This window comes from Lithobates pipiens, unplaced genomic scaffold (genome assembly GCF_037356315.1).
Source record: "Lithobates pipiens isolate NorthernLeopardFrog02 unplaced genomic scaffold, aLitPip1_a1.2 Scaffold_17, whole genome shotgun sequence".
Taxonomy (NCBI): domain Eukaryota; kingdom Metazoa; phylum Chordata; class Amphibia; order Anura; family Ranidae; genus Lithobates; species Lithobates pipiens.
This window is the reverse complement of record NW_027507755.1, coordinates 16,551,373-16,574,273: the sequence shown is the minus strand read 5'-3', so window position 1 is coordinate 16,574,273 and position 22,901 is coordinate 16,551,373. Positions and strand designations below refer to the sequence as shown.

Below are 22,901 nucleotides of genomic sequence, written 5' to 3'. Positions count from 1 at the left end.
GGAATGTCCAACCGTGTGTACAAGGGCTTACACTCCTGGACCAATAGGCATGCTTTATGGGTAGGAGGGGCAGGGGCATAATCAACCTGTGCACATTCACTGAGCAGTCATTTTCACTTACCCCCAACTCAGGATATGACTTGACTGCCCTATACCAGTTAAGATCTAATTTCTGATAATCAGTGCCTATTATCACTTCAGTAAACATGGCCCAAAACACATTTCTCCAAGGAGTCTCCATCAAGCAATATGTAGCTTCTAAAGAACATTAGACACCATTCTGTGGGCCAGCTTAGAGTAGTATACATACCATCCTTGACATGCATCCTCATCCTGGCACAAAAAGAACTCCAGAGAAGAGATTTGCCGACTGTTTTGAAACGTATGCAAAAGTCACGGTTGAACACTTTAACCTGCCTTCCAAATGTTTCTATTGATCAAGGAGGCCACCATTTACATTAAAGGACCAATAATCATGCTTTGGGGCTAGGAGGGGCAGGGACACAACCAGGGTGTGCGTATTCACTCAACGGTGGTTTTGATTTACCGCAACTCAAGATTTGACCTGAATGCCCAATGAGCAGTGCCTGTTATCACTTCAGTAAACATTGACTGAAACACATTTTTCCAAGAAATCTCCATCAAGCAGTATTTTGTTTTTGAAGAACACAGGGCAATGCTGCATCAGCACTGAAAGCTGAAAATTGGTCTGGGCAGGAGGGGGGGTTTAAGTGCCCAGTAAGCAAGTGGTTAAACCAGCTGTGTAAGTTGGATTTGGTCCAAATCATTAAGAATGGTCTCTATCTGCAGTTATACTTATGTTTATACTGTAAGGTAAAGACGACTTCTTGCTGAATGTTTACTCGTTGTTTACCATTCAATTTTAATGTTGAAAAATAAGGGCACATTCAGAGCTATCCCTTGCCATGCATAACAATACACCATGTACTGTATGTACAGTGCCTTGCGAAAGTATTCGGCCCCCTTGAACTTTTCAACCTTTTTTTCACATTTCAGGCTTCAAACATAAAGATATAACATTTTAATTTTTTGTGAAGAATCACCAACAAGTGGGACACAATTGTGAAGTGGAATGAAATCTATTGGATATTTTAAACTTTTTTAGCAAATAAAAAACTGAAAAGTGGTGCGTGCAAAATTATTCGGCCCCTTTACTTTCAGTGCAGCAAACTCACTCCAGAAGTTCAGCGAGGATCTCTGAATGATCCAATGCTGTCCTAAATGACTGATGGTGATAAATAGAATCCACCTGTGTGTAATCAAGTCTCTGTATAAATGCACCTGCTCTGTGATAGTCTCAGGGTTCTGTTGAAAGCGCAGAGAGCATCATGAAGACCAAGGAACACACCAGGCAGGTCCGTAATACTGTTGTGGAGAAGTTTAAAGCCAGATTTGGATACAAAAAGATTTCCCAAGCTTTAAACATCCCAAGGAGCACGGTGCAAGCGATCATTTTGAAATGGAAGGAGTATCAGACCACTGCAAATCTACCAAGACCTGGCCGTCCCTCTAAACTTTCAGCTCAGACAAGGAGAAGACTGATCAGAGATGCAGCCAAGAGGCCCATGATCACTCTGGATGAACTGCAGAGAACTACAGCTGAGGTGGGAGAGTCTGTCCATAGGACAACAATTAGTCGTACACTGCACAAATCTGGCCTTTATGGAAGAGTGGCAAGAAGAAAGCCATTTCTCAGAGATATCCATAAAAAGTCTTGTCTAAAGTTTGCCACAAGCCACCTGGGAGAAACACCAAACATGTGGAAGAAGGTGCTCTGGTCAGATGAAACCAAAATCGAACTTTTTGCCCACACTGCAAAAAGATATGTTTGGCGTAAAAGCAACACAGCTCATCACCCTCAACACACCATCCCCACTGTCAAACATGGTGGTGGCAGCATCATGGTTTGGGCCTGCTTTTCTTCAGCAGGGACAGGGAAGATGGTTAAAATTGAGGGGAAGATGGATGCAGCCAAATGGTGGCCAAATGGTGGCAGCATCATGGTTTGGGCCTGCTTTTCTTCAGCAGGGACAGGGAAGATGGTTAAAATTGAGGGGAAGATGGATGCAGCCAAATACAGGACCATTCTGGATGAAAACCTGTTGGAGTCTGCAAAAGAACTGAAACTGGGACGGAGATTTATCTTCCAACAAGACAATGATCCCAAACATACAGCAAAATCTACAAAGGAATGGTTCACAAATAAACGTATCCAGGTGTTAGAATGGCCAAGTCAAAGTCCAGACCTGAATCCAATCGAGAATCAGTGGAAAGAGCTGAAAACTGCTGTTCACAAACGCTTTCCATCCAACCTCACTGAGCTCGAGCTGTTTTGCAAGGAAGAATGGGCAAGAATTTCAGTCTCTCGATGTGCAAAACTGATAGAGACATACCCCAAGCGACTTGCAGCTGTAATCACAGCAAAAGGTGGCTCTACAAAGTATTAACGCAAGGGGGCCGAATAATTTTGCACGCCCCACTTTTCATTTTTTTATTAGTTAAAAAAGTTTCAAAAATCCAATAGATTTCGTTCCACTTCACAATTGTGTCCCACTTGTTGGTGATTCTTCACAAAAAATAAAAATTGTATATCTTTATGTTTGAAGCCTGAAATGTGGAAAAAGGTTGAAAAGTTCAAGGGGGCCGAAAACTTTCGCAAGGCACTGTAGTGGCATTTCCCTTGGTCTAAACTGACCACAGCAAGCAAGGAAACAGACCCATGCTTCTGTGGTCAGTTTTGCATCCATAGGCTTGCTGTAGCTGTCTTTCTGCTTAGTGTACACAGGGTGTTTGCTTTCTCAGCTTCTCAATATATGTAAAGTGATTTTTGATTGGACGTCATGGAGTTTTTGACATCACCGCCCCTCCTCGCCACCTCATCCAATCATTAATAACAAAATGCTCTCTAAATTGCTCCTGTGCCAAGAGAGCGACCTCCTCTGTGTTCACAATTCAGCAAGGTACCCGAATGCTAGTGACGTTCACTCTAGAAGCAGTGCATACTACAGTGATTTCCATCTCGCACAGGGATCCCACAGGTATTGCACATACATTCTTACATTAGTCCAAGCTGGACAAAAAAAATCTGCCATACTTAAACTTCAGTTTTAAAAATGTCCTGGGTTGTATGAAAGAAGAAAGATCTAACTTCTCAGTACTTCAGTTAGCCATCCAGACATTGTTGTACTGCAGGAGAAAAGCTGCACAATTAATCGTCAAGAATCGTTATCGCGGGGGGGGGGGGGGGGTGGCCGGATGTGAGTGGTGTGCGGCGTGTGAGGAGATGTGAGTAAGCCGCCTCCACGCTGTCTCTCCCATGTCGAAAGCGCTGAGGGCTGCTGATCGTAGAGGTGCCGAGCGAGCGGTGGAGAGAACACGGCGAGCATTGAGACTGCCTGTGGAGCCTCGGGTGGCGCCGAGGAGCCGAAGAGCGCTCCGGGAACGGCCGAGGTCGGCCGAGGTTGTGCAAGCCGGCGGAAGGAGGCGTAGGAGTGGAGAGCGGAGACGCCGTTCTCAGAGTGGCAGAGAGCGGCGGAGTGCTCCCAGAAGTGCCGGTATCTTGTGCGGTGAGCTGGGGGGCTGGGAGGCATAGTGTGTGCCTAGCGTTTTTTGGCTTCTGGTATCCTGCTATTTCCTCCTACATCTGCCAGAGACAAGCCTGACTAACCTGGACTCGGGGTATAGGAGACGGTCGGAATAAAACAACAAACAGGTCAGCTCTTCTTTGCCTTATTAACTACTGTTATAAACAGTCTGATGCCGAGGATACAAAGTTCTTAGGATATTATACACCGCATATACTGAACTGTATATATCTTATTAAGCTGAGTGCTGCAGATAATTTGGAACTTAAACTGTATCTATATCTGTATCAAGTAGCGCCTTCTTATTTGTCTTTTTGAAATAAGTGATTTATAAAGTATTTTTTTTTGGATGAATAATCCAGCTAAAAATTCCACAACTATATATACAGCTGTATATTTTTATTAAAGGCCGGCACCCAGCAGCCAGTTTTAAAAGAAAAGAAGGAAAAAAAAAAAAAAAAGAAAAGAAATCAGCATTGAATTGTTATTAACCCCGATAACCTTAATATTAAGGACTTTCCCTCCTTTTTTTTTTTTTCTTTGAGGGGGAAATTTCTATATGAGATATTCCGTGTTTTTTTTTTTTCCCCATATACTCCTCTCTTCCTCCTGGAATCTGGAAGGGTCTCATTAGAATTCCCCTTTTTTTTTTTTTTTTCTCTCATCCCCCTCTTCTCAATATAATCTAACATTGAGTTAATATGTCGAGGCGACGAGGGGAGGAAACAGCGCAGGATAATGTGGGGTCACAACAACTGCGCTCCTCTAAAGAAAAAAACAATCAGACAGCAGCTACTGCTGCGGCAAAGTTAGAGCGGTACGTTCATACACCTGGTCAAACCCCAACAAAGGGAGGACAGACAGTGCAATCTAAAATTTTACAGGGGGTCCCCACTGATAGAAAAAGCCAAGGTCAACCATCCACAATGGCTTTGGTAGCTGTTGGACACAAGAGTAAAAGTAATAAAAATCAGGGGGATACCCAAAGTGATTCGGAACCTACCTTGAGCACCAGTACACCCGCGGAGGAAGCCCCAACACTGAAGGATGTTTTACAAGCGGTTAATGCATGTAAATCTGCACTGGGTGAAATGGCCGCCCAATTAACAGGAATGAAGGAGGAATTGTTAATGGTCCGCCAAGACATTCAAAAAGTAGTGGAAAGAACTACTGCTTTGGAAACAAGGATAAGTCAGTTGGAAGACGACGTGCATCCAATACAATTGGAGTTTAAGAGTATGGGAAAGCAACTGGGTAGCTATGCCCTTAAAATGGATGAAATAGAAAACAGATCCCGACGAGATAATATCAGGATGATGGGGTTACCTGAGAAAAGCGAAGGCCCTGATCCCATAAAATTCCTGGAAGCCTGGTTTATTGAACTTTTTGGCAGGGAAAGCTTCTCACACTTTTTTTCGTTAGAACGGGCCCATCGGGTTCCCTTTAGAGCTCCGCCCCCAGGAGGCCGTCCTAGACCTATGCTGCTGAAGTTTTTTAATTATAAAGATAAGGTGACATTGATGCGTAAAGCAAGAGAGAGATGGGGGACATCTCTTATAAAGGCACGAAGATCTCACTTTATCCAGATTATTCTCCTGAACTGCAGAGACGCAGGGCGGAATTCCGTGGAATTAAATCTACATTACAGATATATAGAGTACCATATGCACTTTTATACCCAGCGAGACTGCGGGTGACGGCACCGAGTGGGACTCAGATTTTTGACTCCCCAATTGGGGCATCACTATGGTTGGAAGCTAATAAGGAGACCCTGCAGAGAAACCAGGGGGAAAGGGAAGGAAATCAGCGAGAGGGGGTGGGAGGGGAGAAAGGAGAGGGAGTAGGGGAAGGGGGGCAAAAATGGATATAAGAAAAAGGGGAGGGGAATAGTGGTTTGATTAAAAATAATGGGAAGTGGGAGGTAAATTTGAGGAATGTCGGAAGGGAGACAGCGGGGGCGGCACATGGGAGATTGGGGAAAAAAAGAAGGTGTATGGAGGGTAAGGTCACGTATAATCCTCCTAGGGAGTACCTAGGTAGGTGGTGGAGGGGGAGGGTGGGGGGGGTAGGGGGGGACGGGGGGAGGGGGGAAGGGTAAAATGTTTGTAAAATATCATGAGAAGGTAAAAAATGAATACTGCACGATAGATGATCAGAAGAATGAGATTAACACTAGTTTGCACTTTGACAAGGGTACACACCCAATGGTTAAAGTTAATTCACAAGTAGGGATGAGCTTCGTGTTCGAGTCGAACATACGTTCGACTCGAACATTGGCTGTTCGTCCGTTCGGCGAAGTCCGAACATTTTGGTCCGTTCGCGCCAAATTCGTGTGGCGCTCACGGCCCACAATGCACTGCGATGGCGCAGTGCATTGCTGGCTCATGATTGGCCAAGCATGCACTGTGACCCCGCATGCTTGGCCAATCGCAGCGCCAGCAGCGAGGAGAGCCATGATTGGCCACAGGCAGGATGCCTGTAGCCAATCATAGCTCAGGCTGTGTAGTGCACGCCCCACTCTATATAAGGCCGCCAGCGCGGCGACCTAGTGTAGTGTGTTGGCGTCTGAAGCAGTGGGTGTTCTGTGTACCTTCAACACAGTACACACCGATCGTTTTCAGCCGATTTTCGATCTTGCTGTTGTGTAGTGGTTATTGTCTGCGTGCCCTGACCGCAGTATACACCGCTATATATTCACCTCACCTATATAGCTAGTGATCTATCTTTTATAATAGAGCTTGCAGTCAGTAGTGTTAGGAGATAGTGCAAGCTGTCTGCGTGCTCTGTACCCAGTACATACCGCTATATCCACCTACATAGCTGTTCTCTATTTGAGCCCACTTGCCATCTGCAGGAGTTATTGGAAGTTGTGTGTGCTTCCAGCACAGCACAGTATACATCTGTATATACCCCTTTATCGCTGGTGTTCTATAATAAAGGCATCTGCAGGAGTTAGTGGGTGTTGTGTGCCTCTAGCACAATATACACTACCCAACTGCTTTTTTACCCAACTCCCTTCAGGCCATTACCATGTCTGGAAGGCCAGCAAGGAGAGGCAGACAGGCGCGAGCCGATAAAAGAGGGCAAGCAGGCTCTGTGTCTAGAGACAACAGTGCTGTTCGTGGACGCGGTGCATTGTCATCAGCACGTGGCCATGGGACACGCTTGTCCTTCTTTTCGGCAGCTGGACATGTTGAGCCGCAACATGCCAACGACTTGGTAGAGTGGATGACCAAGCCCTCTTCATCCTCCTCATCATCTCTCACCCAGTCTCAGGGTACTAGCAAAGCAGCTGCCAACGCATCGTCTTCCCTCCTCTCAATGTCATCATCAGTGACTCCTTCCCTAGACCCACCACGTCCTCCTGAGGAGTCTCCTGAACTCTTTGAGCACAGTGTTGGGTACATGCTCCAGGAGGATGCCCAGTGTTTTGTGGGCTCTGATGATGACACTCAGCTAGAGGAAGGCAGTAGCGTGAGCGCAGAGAGAGGGGATGCTCAAGAAGGACAGCAATCTGGTAGTCATGTTCCACAAGCTGCAGCATACTGCCAGGTTTGCTACAGCGATGAAGAGGGAGGGGATGATGAGGGCACTGACTCCACGTGGGTGCCTGGAAGGAGAGAGGAGGAGGAGGAGATGGAGGAGGCACATGTCCAACGAGGCAGGATGCCCTCCGGGGGCCAGCTTAGGGGCAGCACACCGACTGAATCACACCGCAGAGCTCCGCCTGTGCAGGGCGCTGCCTCTGCGCGTTATTCTAAAAGTTCTTTGGTGTGGGCCTTTTTTGAGACGAGTGCATCAGATCGCACCGCTGCTATTTGCAACGTATGTCTCAAGCGTATCTCGCGTGGCCAAAACATCAGCCGCTTGGGCACCACATGCTTGACCAGACATATGTTGACCTGCCATGCAGCTCGTTGGCAAGCGTACCTCAAAGACCCACACCAAAGAACAAAGCGGACCTCTCCTTGCTCCTCATCAGCTGGCATCTCCAACCCCACTAGACCTTCAGTCCTCTCTGAAACCTGCTCTGAGAGGAATGAAGGTGTAGAATTAGGTGTGTCACAGCCAAGTGCTTCCGGGAACTCTGCTAGCGGTACACCCACGTCCGATTATAGCAGGCAAATGTCCCTGCCCCAGCTGCTGGACCGGCGAAAGAAGTTCACTCCCAGCCATCCACATGCCCAGCAGTTGAATGCTAGCTTGGCTAAATTGCTAGCACTTCAACTGCTGCCTTTTCAGTTGGTAGACTCAGCCCCCTTCCGTGAGTTTGTACAATGTGCGGTTCCTCAGTGGCAGGTCCCCAAACGCCACTTTTTCTCACGGAAGGCGATTCCAGCTCTCTACCGGCATGTGGAAGGCAATGTCCTTGCCTCGCTGGACAGGGCGGTCAGCGGTAGGGTGCCTATTACCGCTGACTCATGGTCCAGCAGGCATGGACAGGGAGGTTACCTGTCTTTCACGGCCCATTGGGTCACTCTTCTGGCAGCTGGGAAGGATGCAGGACAAGGTGCAGTAGTGTTGGAGGTTGTTCCGCCACCACGCCTCCAAAATGCTACTATTGGTTGTGACACACCTCTCTCCTCCACCCCCTCCTCTTCTTCTTCCTCCATGGCCTCTTCCAGTGCTCTGTCCTCAGAACCAGCGGTGCTTCGTAGGCGTTCCAGGGGCTACGCAAGTACGCAGGCAAAACAATGCCATGCCGTGCTTGCGCTGGTTTGTTTGGGGGACAGGAGCCACACTGGGGCGGATGTTTTGTCAGCTCTGCAGGGGCAGGCCGAGAGGTGGTTGACGCCACGCCAGCTTAAGCCAGGAATGGTGGTTTGTGACAATGGCACCAACCTCCTCTCCGCCCTCCGACAGGGACAACTGACCCATGTGCCCTGTGTAGCTCACATCCTTAACCTGGTGGTGCAGCGGTTCTTGGGCAGGTACTCCGGCTTACAGGATGTCCTGAAGCAGGCCAGGAAAGTCTGTGTGCATTTCCGCCAATCATTTAATGCCTGTGCTCGGCTGGCTGAGCTCCAAAAGGAGTTGAACCTGCCCAAGAACCGCCTTATATGTGACATGCCCACCAGGTGGAACTCAACGTTGGCCATGCTGCAGCGGCTGCACATGCAGCAGAGGGGCATCAATGAGTACCTGTGCGACTACGGCACCAGGACAGGGTCAGGGGAGCTCGGTTTTTTCTCACCACGCCAGTGGGGCATGATCAGGGATGCATGCACTGTCCTGTCACCGTTTGAGGAGGCCACAAGGATGGTGAGCAGTGACAGTGCATACATCAGTGACACTGTACCTCTTGTCCACCTCTTGGAGCATACGCTGCGTGGAATAATGGACAGGGCACTTGAGGCAGAACAGAGGCAGGAAGAGGAGGACTTCCTTGCCTCTCAAGGCCCCCTTTATCCAGACAGTGTTCCTGCTGTGCCACCCATCACACAGGAAGAGGATGAGGAGGAGGAAGAGGAGGAGGAGGAGGATGATTGTGTCAGCATGGAGGTGGAGGCTGGCACTCAGCATCAGCAGCAGCAGCAGCAGTCTTGTAGGGATGATTTACAGTCCCAAGAAACACGTGGACTTGTACGTGGCTGGGAGGAGGTAGCTGCGGATCATGTTGTCCTTAGTGACCCAGAGGACTCCGGACCGAATGCCTCAGCTAACCTACGCTGCATGGCCTCCCTGATCCTGCAAAGCCTGCGGAAGGATCCTCGTATTCTTCGGATCAAGGAGAGGGACCATTACTGGCTGGCCACTCTCCTTGATCCACGGTACAAGGGTAAGGTTGCCGACCTTATCTTGCCATCGCAGAGGGAGTAGAGGATGAGACATCTCCGGGAGGCCTTGCAGAAAGGTCTGTGCAACGCGTTCCCAGAGACTGGGAGGTTACAAACTCCTGGTCCTGGACAACGTGTTGCTGAGGCATCGGTCAGAAGGAGCGGTGGAGAAGGTGGCCGTCTGACTGATGCTTTCAGACAATTTTTTAGTCCGCAGCCCCAAGGTATGATCGGTTCCAGCACCCATCGCCAGCGTCTGATTTACATGGTGCAGGAATACCTAGGGGCAAGGTCAGACTTGGACACCTTTCCCACCGAAAATCCTCTGGCTTACTGGGTCTTGAGGATGGATCACTGGCCAGAGCTTGAACAGTATGCAATTGAGCTACTGGCCTGTCCTGCATCCAGCATTCTTTCGGAACGCACCTTCAGTGCTGCTGGTGGCTTTGTTACCGATCACAGGGTGCGCCTGTCCACCGAATCAGTTGATCGACTGACCTTCATCAAGATGAATCAGTCTTGGATCACCCACACCTACCAAGCACCTGAAGCTGATGTAACAGAATAATTTTTTTTGAAATATCACATCCCTTCAAGACTGCCTATGCTGATGCTGAGTGACTGTCCTGTTATGTTGATTGTCTATCCTCTTCCTCCTCCGCTGATATGTTGGAAGAACATTTCTGGTTCTGGGTGATGCCTAAGGCCCAATTTTTCTGCCCCTGTTTAACAGGGGCGTTTAAGTACAATTTTTGATGCAATGCTTTGCAGCAGGGCTAATTCCTGCAATAAAACAAGAGTATATGGCAGAGGTTGCAGTGTGGTGGCACCAGCACCAGTGCCTAAGGCCCAATTTTTCTGCCCCTGTTTAACAGGGGCGTTTAATTAAAATTTTTGATGCAATGCTTTGCAGCAGGGCTAATTCCTGCAATAAAACTAGAGTATATGGGAGAGGTTGCAGTGTGGTGGCACCAGCAGCAGTGCCAAAGGCCAAATTTTTCTGCCCCTGTTTAACAGGGACATGTAATTACAATTCTTGATATAATATTTCACAGGAGGGCCCCTTCCTGTGCCCACCCAGAGTAACGGTGAGGACTTAGAGGGTTGTGGCACCAGCACCACAACCACCAAAGGTCAATTTTTCTACCACTGTTCAACAATGGCATGTAATTAAAATTCTTGATATAATCGTTCACAGCAGGGCGCTCCAGCGCCCACCAAGAGTCACTTTGAGGGCTTACAATGTTGTGGCAAAACAAACACCTTGTTCCGCCATTTCTGCAGAGCATATAGGGCAGGCCCCTACTTTCAAACATCCAATTTACAAACATCTCCTACTTGCAAACGGAAGGAGACAACAGCAAGTGAGATGAAAAAAGATGGACGACAAAACAAATTATACAGGGGTGATAACCCTTCCCTATGTTTTCCAAAAAGCTTAAAAATAGTTTTTTTGACTGGAGCTACACTTTAAAAATGTACCAGTTGAAAATTACAAACAGATTCAACTTAACACAACAAACCTACACAGTCCCTGTCTTGTTTGCACCGCCTGTATACTGCTGTTCTGAGTATATAGGGCCTGGGGGCCACACGCATTTCCTTTTTTTAATATGGGTACAGGGTTCCCTTTAATATGCGTACAAGACCCAAATAGGCTGGTAATGGGCAGGGAGGGCTACCCATGCCATTTTTCTCAATGATTTTCAACCATATTGCAGGAACCAGATATAACATTAAAACCGCAAGCAGTTTTAAATGGTGTTATTTCCCTTTAATGTCATTTTGTGCAGGGACTGTTCTAAACACGGGAAACACGCAGCACTTCACAGGCATACTACAGACACCCCCCCCAGGCACCATATTTAAAGGAATATTTCACTTTTTTTTTCACTTTAATCGTCCTTAAAATCAGTGCTCCCGCCAAAACGGCCATTTTTAAAAACATTTTATGCATTGACCCATGTCCCCTGGGGCAGGAGCCAGGTCCCCAAACCCTTTTTAGGACAGTATCTTGCATATTAGCCGTTAAAATTAGCACTTTTAATTTCGAACGTTCGAGTCCCATAGACTTCAATGGGGTTCTAAAGTTCGTTCGAATTTGAGGTCCGTTCGAAAGTTCTGGTGCGAACCGAACCGGGGGGTGTTCGGCTCATCCCTAAGTACAGCTAAGGGCAAACCGTTCAGTTTTGGATAGGGTGGGGAGGAGTTAGACCCTCTGTCAGGTTTTTTTGCTGTCTGCGCCTCCGTTGAGGAGATGCCCTCTCTCTATTTGTCCTTTTATCTATTAATTTTGACAGTGAAAAGTGAAAGAAAATACCAAATGTTGGGTTGTGACCAGAACAGGGACACAGATGGGGGAAAGAAACTGACAAGTTTTAATCTATTTAAAATGAAAAAAAAAAAAAAACGGAGACTGGTGGCCTTTTAGTAACAGTAGGGACAGTATTGCACATGTAATTGATGTGGACACTCATATCAGATATATACAGAATTTACGTTTTGGGTGGAGTAATATGTTTTTTTTTTTGGCGTCGCACTGTATTACACTGTATAAAATAATTGTTTGATACACCACAATTAAAATGTAATTTAGTTTTACATCTCCCCCACCCCCCCATCTGCCCCCTTCACCCCTAATGCTGTTTTTCTTTTTTTTTCTTTGTGTCCTAGAGACTCAATGGGAGGCGCCAGTGGAATTCCAGGAGAATGAGGACAAGTCTGAAGAGGTGAGAGGTGGCGCCGTTATTTTCAATAACATTAAATGGAGAATGGGGTTTAGAAGTTCTTTAGACCAGTGTTTTAAAACCTTTTTCTAGCCGGGCACCCTTGAAAAGTATTTTCAGCCTCGAGGCACCCCAGTCCAAGGCTTGGTTCCCGTTACTGCATGTCATGGAACGCACACGAGATTGCGCTCCTTCCGGACACACAAACAAATGCTCTGCTCTTTAACTGCTTCCGGACCCCCCCACTGCACATTTACTGCGGCAGGGCCGCCCGGCTGCGTGAAACAATGTACCTGTATGTTGCTACCTCTGGGTCTGGGGGAGGGGGTGGGCGTACATGTGTGCCTCCAGCACAAAAAATGAAACATTACAGAGATGATCAAATACCACCAAAAGAATGCTCTATTTGTGGGAAAGAAACAACATCAATTGTATTTGGATACAGCTTTGTACAACCGCGCAATTGTCCGTTAAAGCAATGTAGTGCTGTATCGCAAAAAATGGCCTGGTCATTAAGGGGGGTGAAACCTTTCCGGGGGTGAAGTGGTTAAGGTTGCCATTAATTTTTAATGGGGTACCATTACACATTGGCAAACACGGGGTGTTCTTGGTGCAGCGCAATTGAAAAACAATGGGTCAGGAGCTTCTTTCCCTGCATTTCTGCAGATAGGGCAACCTATTGAAATGCATGGACTGCCCAACATGTGCTGAGTGCTGCACGCAGCCACACAGTTGTCAACCAAGGGCTTGTACGCATGTGAGGTTGGAGGCAGTAAAAACACACAGTTTACCACCCCAACTGCTCCCCCTTTAGCTGCAAAGGCAGCAGCTGGGGGTGTATAAATGATGTGGGCATGGCTGGAAAAGGGCGCCCACGTGTCCCAAATTGCCCGGGACATTCCCGCAATTGGGAGGTCTGTCCCGGGACCCGGGCACCTTCATTCCAGGACAATGCAGTGTCCCGGAATGGAATTGACAGAGCGAGCAAACCCTGCGATAGCACTCGCTCTGCCTCCAGCGTCACCCAAGACTCTGGTCACTGGTTGCTAGCCGCTAGGCGACTATAGCAACCAGTGTTCACATTTCGTGGCTGAGCTTTACAACCACTTTAAGGAAAGGAAAACCATAAAGTAATCATTTTTTTTCTTCTCTTTGCAGATTGTTGATTGTTTCGGAAATACTTTCATAGTTTTCTGAGATTTTCATCCCAAGTGACTCCTGAATACTATTCCAGTTTTCGGGCTTATTGCTGAGCGCGTTCATCGCTGTATACATTGTGTGTAAATTCTTATTTCCTCATACACGAATCACAAAGATGCTCTTACTTACTGCTTTAGTAAGAGAAGTGGCGACCAGAGTTTGGAATTACTTGGTAAGTATCTCCTTTTATTTACTTTTATATTGTGTGTAGCACTTCTTCCACAAGGGCTGCTGATTTTAACCGGTTCCGACCCAATAGGTACAGAGGCTGCTTGTCCACACAAGCTACACTCCATTCACACTGGCTCCAGTAACCAGTCTGGGGATGTCTTTTTAAAGTGGTTATAAAGGAAGAACGTTTTCTTTTTTACTTTAATGCATTCTGAACATTCAAAAACCTTTTGCATGTAGTCCCCCCCTTATACCTACCCGAGCCCGATCTCCATCCAGCGATGTGCACGAGATTAGAGGCTTTCTCCACTCTCTATCTCCTCATTGGCTCAATCACAACCCGTGACGAGGGAGCGGAGCCAAGTCCCACTGTCTGCATCAATTGCAGACAGCGAGGCTTGGGAGCGAGCCTGTACAGGTGTCCCCATAGAAACTGGCTTGTTATGGGAGCACTCGGCAGGGGGGTGGAGCCAGGAGAACAGGCAGGGGACCCAAGAAGAGGAAGATCGAGGCTGCTCTGTGCAAAACGATTGTACAGAGCAGGAAACAATGGCATGTTTTGTTATTGGAAGAAGAAAACATTTACGTTTAGAATCACTTTAGGCCCCTTTCACATGGGCACCTCTGTTTTGCGTGGGGTCCACTCACTCTGCTGATCCCCACTGAGCAGGTGGATGTCAGATCCATCTCAGCTTACTTAGCAGAGTGAAGATGGACCCCCAGTCCTGCTCTCCACTATGGGGATATCAAAGCGCCTGTCCGTTTTCATCCGATCATATCCGATCCGCCAGACGGATGGAAAATAGGACCTCCATCCACCTGGACTTTGCGGACAGGATTGGATAAGGGCAAATGTCAGCGGAGATGTGTTTGCTGACTTCCGCCACTCCGTAGGGTTGAATGGAGGGTCCAATCGAGTCCATCTGAAAAACTGACAGACGGACTGGATCGGACAGACCTTACGGTATAGGCGGCTGGAACTCAATAAATATTCAGGCTGGTTGAATCTCCCACCCCAAGATCTGGAAGCTTCATTCAGAGACATGGGGGGAAACAAACTCCCAGCCTGTGAGACCCTGAAGAGGCCAAACCAATCAATTACTGCCCCCTGATTACAGAAGGAGCCAAAGCTACATTTGACTACCACCTTACACTAGAAGGGTGCTACATACAGGACTACATACAATTGCGTTATTGATTCATTTAGTAAATAGCCAAGTTTTAAGTGGCGTTCCACTTTAAATTCTGTACTTTCACTTATCTTCTTTTTTTTTTTCTTTTTAGGCTAAAATGCTTCTTGGCCAAATGACAGAGGAGGAGAGGGAGAGAAAGAGGCAGATTGAAGAGAACAGACAGAAGAGGCTGGAGGAGTGCACACAGAAGAGGAAGGAGCAGGACAGAAAGAAGATGAAGAAAGACGAGAAGAGAAAGATGAAGCAAGAAGACAGAAAGAAAAAGAAGGAGGAGATAAATAAAAAGATGGAAGAGGACAGAAAGAAGAAGCTGGAGGAGCGCCAGCAGAGGAAGGAGGAGCACAGAAATAAGAGGGTGGAGAAGAGCACACGGCCACACAATTGTTGGCCAACAATTACGAACGTAGTGACATATTAGACGTAGTACATGGTTTTTCGGCTCTTTAACGCCACCCTTTGGGCTCCTTCTGCTAATTTCGTGTTAGTAGAAGTTTGGTGAGTGTTGATTTGGGCTTTCATTTTGCGCTTTTAATATTGTACTTTTCATTCCGCACTTTTTATTTCACGCTTTTCAGTTTGTTTCTGAACGGCCGTTCGTCAACCAGCCATGTTCCGGAATCAGAGGAGATAACGTGTTATTTAATTTTGGCCTTGGAATTATTGCTTTGACATTATTTTTTTGGTTGAATAATAATGATTTGATTTGGTATATTTTCTATATTTTTGGATGCATATAATGCACTTTTTGGTTAAGTTCTATTGGCAGATAGCATGTCTAATTTTATTTGTTTTATATTTTTAATGCACAATAAAAAAAATTGTGTAGAATAATACTTGCTTATGTGTTTTACTTCAAATGACAGTTTGGGAGTAGCAGTTACATTTAAAAAAAAATACAATGTAAAATTAACAAGGGACACCGACATAGTTGTATCTTTGATCTTAAAAAATACAAGATAATGGTGTTGTGGTGACTTGCCCAAAAAAAAAAAAAGCATAATAATAATGTTATTCTTGATATCACTAGAAAAAAAAAGCCTTTGAAAATGTGTTTGTAAAAACTCCATCAGTATCACCAGCAAAGCAGCTTCATTATTATCCCATTAGAGAATTGTGCACTGCATTTGGAGATGTCATAATTTTCCACGTCACGTCATGTTAATTCTCCATTAGAGACAGGGATAGCTGTATTAATGCAATTGTGACAATCACATCAAGTAATTCTCCATTACAAATGCTAGTTTACAAGATCGACCGCCTCCAGCTCGTCCTTGCTTCTGAGCATGCGTGTTTGTACTTTGGCCTTTTGTCCGACAGACTTGTGTACACAGGCTCAGGAAATCCGACAGCACACATTTGTCAGTGGAAAATTTGAAAACCTGCTAGTCAACATTTGTTGACGGAAAGTCCGACACCAACTGTCCGATGCAGTGTGCACACTGTCGGATTTACCGCCAACAGCCTGACATCGAACATTTCCCGTCAGAAAGTCCGATTGTGTGTATGAGGCTTTACACTTGCCACATACAGCTAGACTAATGAAAGAAGAAAAAAAAAACACAATAAAAAATGTCTCAAAGCAAGCTGTCATATTTATTACTTTCTTTAAATCAGGGGTCTCTAAACATTCTAAGCAAGGGGCAGGACTACAGTCCTTCAGGCTTTGGGGGGGGGGGGGGGTGGCTGTGTCCAGTGGCAGTAGGAAATGCTGGGGCATCAGTATGACATCTTGGGGTTTAATGGGAGGAATAGTGCCACATTGATGGTATCAGTAGGGGGAATGGTGCCGTATCATTGGTGCCAGTTGGTGGAATAGTGCCCCAAGGGCCAGATAAAGTAAAGCAAATGGCCATGTCTGGCCCCGGACCGCAGTTTGGAGACCACTGCATTAACCACTACAATACTGGGCACTTTCATCTCCTTCCCAGACCAATTTTCAGCTTTCAGCGCTCTCGCACTTTCAATGACAATTGCACGGTCATACAACACTGTACCCAAATAAAATTTTTATCATTTTGTTTGCACAAATAGAGCTTTCTTTGGTGGTATTTATTGATGACTGCGTTTTTTATTTTTTGCGATATTAGCGGGATTTTGAAAAAAAAAAAACGATATTTTCTTCTTTCTATTTTGAAAGAAATCCATTAAAATCGAATCTTGTCATAAATTTAAGCCAAAATGTAATCTGCTACATGTTTTTGGTAAAAATAATTCCGTTAAGTGTATAATAATTGGCTTGTGTGATCACCGAAATATGTACGCAAATGATCATGTACAGATGTGCGCAGGTGATCACGGACATATGTGTGCAGATAATCATTGGGACATGTGATTTTAGTGGGACATATGTGGGGGGGCAGGTGTGTTTATTATTTGGGGACATGTGTGATTTGGGGACATGCGTGAGTTAACACTAGACTGGTGATCAGTGAGTAAAAAGCTATAAAAAACAGCTCATACTCACTGATCACCAGCCGACTGCAGAGATCCGCTCTCCTCTGCTCAGCGACAACTTCCATGTGACTAAAGGAGAGCTGATTGCCTAGCAACAGGCTGTTTGTTTACATCACATGAAGGCTGTGATTGGACACGGCCGTCATGTGATCAGGAGGGCCAATCACAGAGTCCTCCTGCCCATTGGAGATGCGCCGCGTCCAGGTGACACAAGCGCATCGGGATCGCGCCGCTGCGGGCGCGCGATCCCCCTCCTTCTGAAGGACGTTCCTGAATGTCCATTCAGAAGGAGAGAGCTCCCACTCGGCCAATGTACAGTAGTTAAATGGAAGTAAAAAGAAAGGAATTACGGCAGTCCATTCTTTAGGAAGTTTGCTGTTATTGCACTCCATCTGCCTCTATTAGATGGCCTGGTAAAATCTCTGATTACACAGAATAGTGAATGTACTCTGACTTCAGAATTGCTGAAACATATTGATTGCCTGGAATTGTCCTCAAATGCCATTCTAATCATCACTGTCCTTTGGTATTTGTATTCCCGCTTCCCTGTTGGTTGATTACCCAATGAACAGTCAATACATTCCTCAGGTACGCTAGCCTTAGACATGGTAATGATTAGGCTCCCTTGTGCTTCAGACCTCTACTATTTTTCTCTATCTTCCGTCAGCCCCCTGGTGGACAGTATAATTGTACAAGTTAAGATAACAATGGTCTAAGGCAGGGGTAGGCAACCTTAAAGAGGTGGAGATCTACCTGGGCAACATGGGAGAAAGTCAAAGATCACCGGGCACAGTGTTGCCTCCTCACACCTGATTTAAACCTTTAACCGCTGTACTACCGTGTAGCAACCGCGTTCAATGCACAGCAATCATGGGTTTAAATCAGGTTTAAATCAGGTGGTGAGGAGGCAACATATCGCCTCCTCACCACCTATCAAACACACTCGGATCGCTTTTCAGAGGAGCAGCAGTGCCTGCCGTATTTGTGGGTGCATTCGGCAGTGGCACCCTTAGGCAGAGCCAGTACAGGGAGGGACAGATGCCCTGGGCGATACAATTTATTGGGGGTGGGGGGTGCAGTGAAGTGTCCTTTTAAAACAGCCGTCACTGGGACGGCGGGTTTCCCCAGCAACCAGTGATGCTTTGTGCGTGTGTGCGCGCCCACCCCCTGCAGGTCTCAGAGTTGACGGAAGACCAGCTCGCACTCACAGGCCGCGTGGGGCGTGACGTCATGTGCGTGCCCCACACCCCTGCTGCTCACTGTTCCCGGGTCCTGGCTGTCCATATCTCGCAGCTTACCCCCCTTCGGTATTTCAGTTGTGCCCTCCTGCATTCAAGGTATGTGGGCCACATGTTAACTAGTGATCACTAATGGGCATATATTTATTGTGCACACTGCTGGGCATATTTTGTTAAAGGCCACGCTGATGGGCATCTTTTTTTATGTTAAGGGGCACTCTGATGGACAAGTTATGTTAAGGGGCACGCTGATGGGTATATTTTTAATGTGCACACTGATGGGTATATTTTCTGAAGGGGCAAACTAATGTACACATTGTGTTGTGCCCACCAGAGTGCCCCTTAACATAAAAGGTGCGCATCAGCGTGACCATTATTTTATGTTAAGGGGCACTCTAATGGGCATATTTTAAGAGCAACACTGATGGGCAGATTTTACATTAAGGGGCATGTTTTGTGGTGCCCATCAGAGTGCCCCTTAATATTAAATGTGCCCATCAGGATGCCCCTTAACATACAATTTTCCCATCAGAGTGTCCCTTAATAGAATAATAAGTATATTCTAGTTTTGAAACGACATTGATTCTTTCTTAAAAACGGGGGGCACAGTTTGTCATAGCACTGCCCTTTGGGCTCGCTCACACATAAACTTGGGGGTTAAAACTCTGCGGATGAGTCATGGTTTTATCACCCTCAATCCCTACCCCTTTTAGATGCTGAGGCAGCAGCCAAAGGTGTACAAAGGAAAGGAATTAAGCCCCCTGTTTCTTTTGGTGGGTCATGCCTGCCAATCGTGACCCGTTCAAGTAAATGGGCCACTCTGCAAGTGCCCCACAACTGCATGCTTCTGTGGGGTCCAATGGGTTACAGCAGGTGGTGAGAAAGCAACACAACAATGCCTGCTTTAACCCCTTGATTGCTGTACTGCACAAGGTTGCAGGGCACTTGCAGAGCGACTCCATTCACTCGAATGAGTCATGCTAGGCAGGTGCTACACCCACTAACCATGACATGGCATATAACTACTGCTGTGGCTGCGACATGTGTACACCCCTGCAGCTAAATGGGGTGCTGTTGGGGTAGTTTAGCTGCAACGCAGTGCATCTGTGACTTTCCTGGGTTTGCTATAGACTTCTATTATACCCTGCAGGTGTGGTGCACTTTCTGAAAGCGCACCAAAACTTCTGCATTCAGAAAATGCACCATACCTGCAGGGTATAATAGAAGTCTATGGCTAAGCACTGCAAATCTGCAGGATACAGTGGTGTGAAAAAGTGTTTGCCCCCTTCCTCATTTCCTGTTCCTTTGCATGTTTGTCACACTTAAGTGTTTCGGAACATCAAACCAATTTAAACAATAGTCAAGGACAACACAAGTAAACACAAAATGCAATTTGTAAATGAAGGTGTTTATTATTAAAGGTGAAAAAAAATCCAAACCATCATGGCCCTGTGTGAAAAAGTGATTGCCCCCTAAACCTAATAACTGGTTGGGCCACCCTTAGCAGCAACAACTGCAACCAAGCATTTGCGATAACGTGCAATGAGGCTTTTACAGCGTCCTGGAGGAATTTTGGCCCACTCATCTTTGCAGAATTGTCCTAATTCAGTTACATTAGAGGGTTTTCGAGCATGAATGGCCTTTTTAAGGTCATACCACAACATCTCAATAGGATTCAGGTCAGGACTTTGGCTAGGCCAGTCCAAAGTCTTCATTTTGTTTTTCTTCAGCCATTCGGTGGTGGACTTGCTGGTGTGTTTAGGATCATTGTCCTGCTGCAGAACCCAAGTTCGTTTCAGCTTGAGTACACGAACAGATGATCGGACATTCTCCTTCAGGATCTCTTGGTAGACAGCAGAATTCATAGTTCCTTTTATCACGGCAAGTCTTCCAGGTCCTGAAGCAGCAAAACAGCCCCAGACCATCACACTACCACCACCATATTTTACTGTTGGTATAATGTTCTTTTTATGAAATGCAGTGTTCCTTCTACGCCAGATATACTTGGACACACACCTTCCAAAGAGTTCCACTTTTGTCTCATCGGTCCACAGAATGTTGTCCCAAAAGTCTTGGGGATCATCAAGATGTGTTGTGGAGAAATTGAGACGAGCTTTGATGTTCTTTTTGCTCAGCAGTGGTTTTCTCCTTGGAACTCTGCCATGCAGGCCATTTTTGCCCAGTCTTTTCCTGATGGTGGAGGCATGAACGCTGACCTTAACTGAGGCAAGTGAGGCCTGCAGTTCCTTGGACGTTGTTGTGGGGTCTTTTGTGACCTCTTGGATGAGTCGTCGCTGCGCTCTTGGGGTAATTTTGGGCGGCCGGCCACTCCTGGGAAGGTTCACCACTGTTCCATGTCTTCGCCATTTGTGGATAATGGCTCTCACTGTGGTTCACTGGATTCCCAAAGCTTTGGAAATGGCTTTATAACCCTTTCCAGACTGATAGATCTCAATTACTTTCTTTCTCAATTGTTCCTGAATTTCTTTGGGTCTCGGCATGATGTGTAGCTTTTAAGGATCTTCTGGTGGACCTTACTGTGTCAAGCAGCTCCTATTTAAGTGATGCCTTGATTGTGAACAGGTGTGGCAATAATCAGGCCTGGGTGTGGCTAGAGAAATTGAACTCAGGTGTGGACAACCACAGTTATAGTATGTTTTAACAAGGGGGGCAATCACTTTTTCACACAGGGCCATGATGGTTTGGATTTTTTTTCACCTTTAATAATAAACACCTTCATTTACAAATTGCATTTTGTGTTTACTTGTGTTGTCCTTGACTATTGTTTAAATTGGTTTGATGTTCCGAAACACTTAAGTGTGACAAACATGCAAAGGAACAGGAAATGAGGAAGGGGGCAAACACTTTTTCACACCACTGTAGCTGCAGATACTTACACTGCACTGCACCCGCGGTGTGGGTAAACCCCAGCACATCAGTGTGAAAGCAGCCCTATACTATTATGCCCAGTGTATTTCTTCTTTCTGACCTGAAGATTTCTTCTTTCCTGCTGCAGGCACCACTCTGGAGACCACCAGCCAAGATAAGAGGTGGAGTGCACTTGGTATCACCCTGCATGGGACAGGAGTCGGCGCTACAGAGGAGGCATCGGCTTATGTGGCTCTTGCGCCTTACTACAGCTCCAACTTTACAAGTAGTCCCCCTGTATTGCCCTCGGTTTGATGTTTTGGGGTGGCAGGTCAGCAAGCCCAGACTGTGATCTACCAGTCACCTGGCCATGATCTACTGGTTGCTGACCTCATGTGCACAGATGGTGAGAAATATGGCCAGGAGGTTTCCTGCACCCAAGGAGTCACAGATGCCGCGTAGGGGCCGCCCTACAAGTGAATGGCTGTACACGGCTATTGTCCTCTAAACACTGATGCTTCCATGCGGGGGAACAAATTCTGACATGTTGGTGTTATAAATTGCACTGAGAAAATACAGCTGGATAAAACAAAAAAATGGTTTCTATCTTTATTTCAGGCTGCAAAGCAACAAAATGTGATTATAAAAAAAAGGGGGGGGGGGATTTTTTTTCTATATCCTTTGTAGATCAATGATTGCAACTGCTTACTCAGAAACCGCACATGGGGCTGTAGAGAAGAGATGCATAGGTTAAATGTGTGTTGCAATTGCACGTTATTTCAAAATTAAAGTGCAATTCCAGTCAAAACTTTTCTATTTTGTTTGCTTATGCTATTGCCTGACCAATTTTTCCAGAAGTCCACAGAGCCTAAAGCAAAGCTACAGGCATTTTCTGCAAAAAAAAAAAAAAAGGGGGTGTTTTTTTTTGTGTGTATAAGAAATAGCAACTGTTTAGTTGTGAAGTCTTGAACATGATGCTTCTCTTCTCGGTATACTGAGCATAGTAACGGATAACGGTTTTAAAGGAAAATTGGTGCTTCATCATATTAACATTCAAAACTAATTTTTGCTCAATTTCATCTTGACATTCATCTGCTGTGCCTGAATTTACTGCCAGTGCTAAAATAACACTTCTAAATGTCTCCAAATCTGATTCTGTAAAAAAATAAATAAAAGCAGTGATGTATCCCATTGTTGCTGCAAACTCACATATGGACTTGACAGGAAGGTTGCACAGCATTGTATCAAATGCTTATCAGCATGCCCAAAAGGAAAACCGGGATCATAGATAATGACGTTTGATTGTGATTTGCACACCTGGTAAAATACAAAAAAGTCCAGCATTAATTGCATTGCCTCCTCTTCACCCCTGCCTCCCAAAAAATGTTCCACTCTGTGGATATGGCCGATCTTTCGCCTTGAATGAAGGCCAGCATCAAACCAAATCCAGTTTCTGCCAGCACAGGGCATCATGGACAAACCCACCAAGGGGTGCATCATCACACCAGCCTGGGCTCCCAGTATTATTGAACAGAAAAGCACAAATTCATTGTGATTGCCATTCTGTGCAGAATGACTGAAGGAAGAACAACATTTAGAACTGGGACTATCCACTGCTGGAGGGAACAAGGAGGATGTAGCGTTGAGATTACAGTACTACTACTACGCA

The 22,901-nt window shown here is 46.1% G+C and overlaps 1 protein-coding gene across 1 annotated transcript; it reads left to right on the top strand.

Moving 5' to 3' along the window:
• Positions 1-13,280: 13,280 nt before the first annotated feature.
• Positions 13,281-15,453, top strand: LOC143986618 (uncharacterized). Its single transcript, XM_077485032.1, has 2 exons — positions 13,281-13,480; positions 14,764-15,453. Exons 1-2 carry the CDS (start codon positions 13,424-13,426, stop codon positions 15,088-15,090), a joined length of 384 nt encoding a protein of 127 aa, XP_077341158.1. The 5' UTR covers positions 13,281-13,423; the 3' UTR covers positions 15,091-15,453.
• Positions 15,454-22,901: the final 7,448 nt, after the last annotated feature.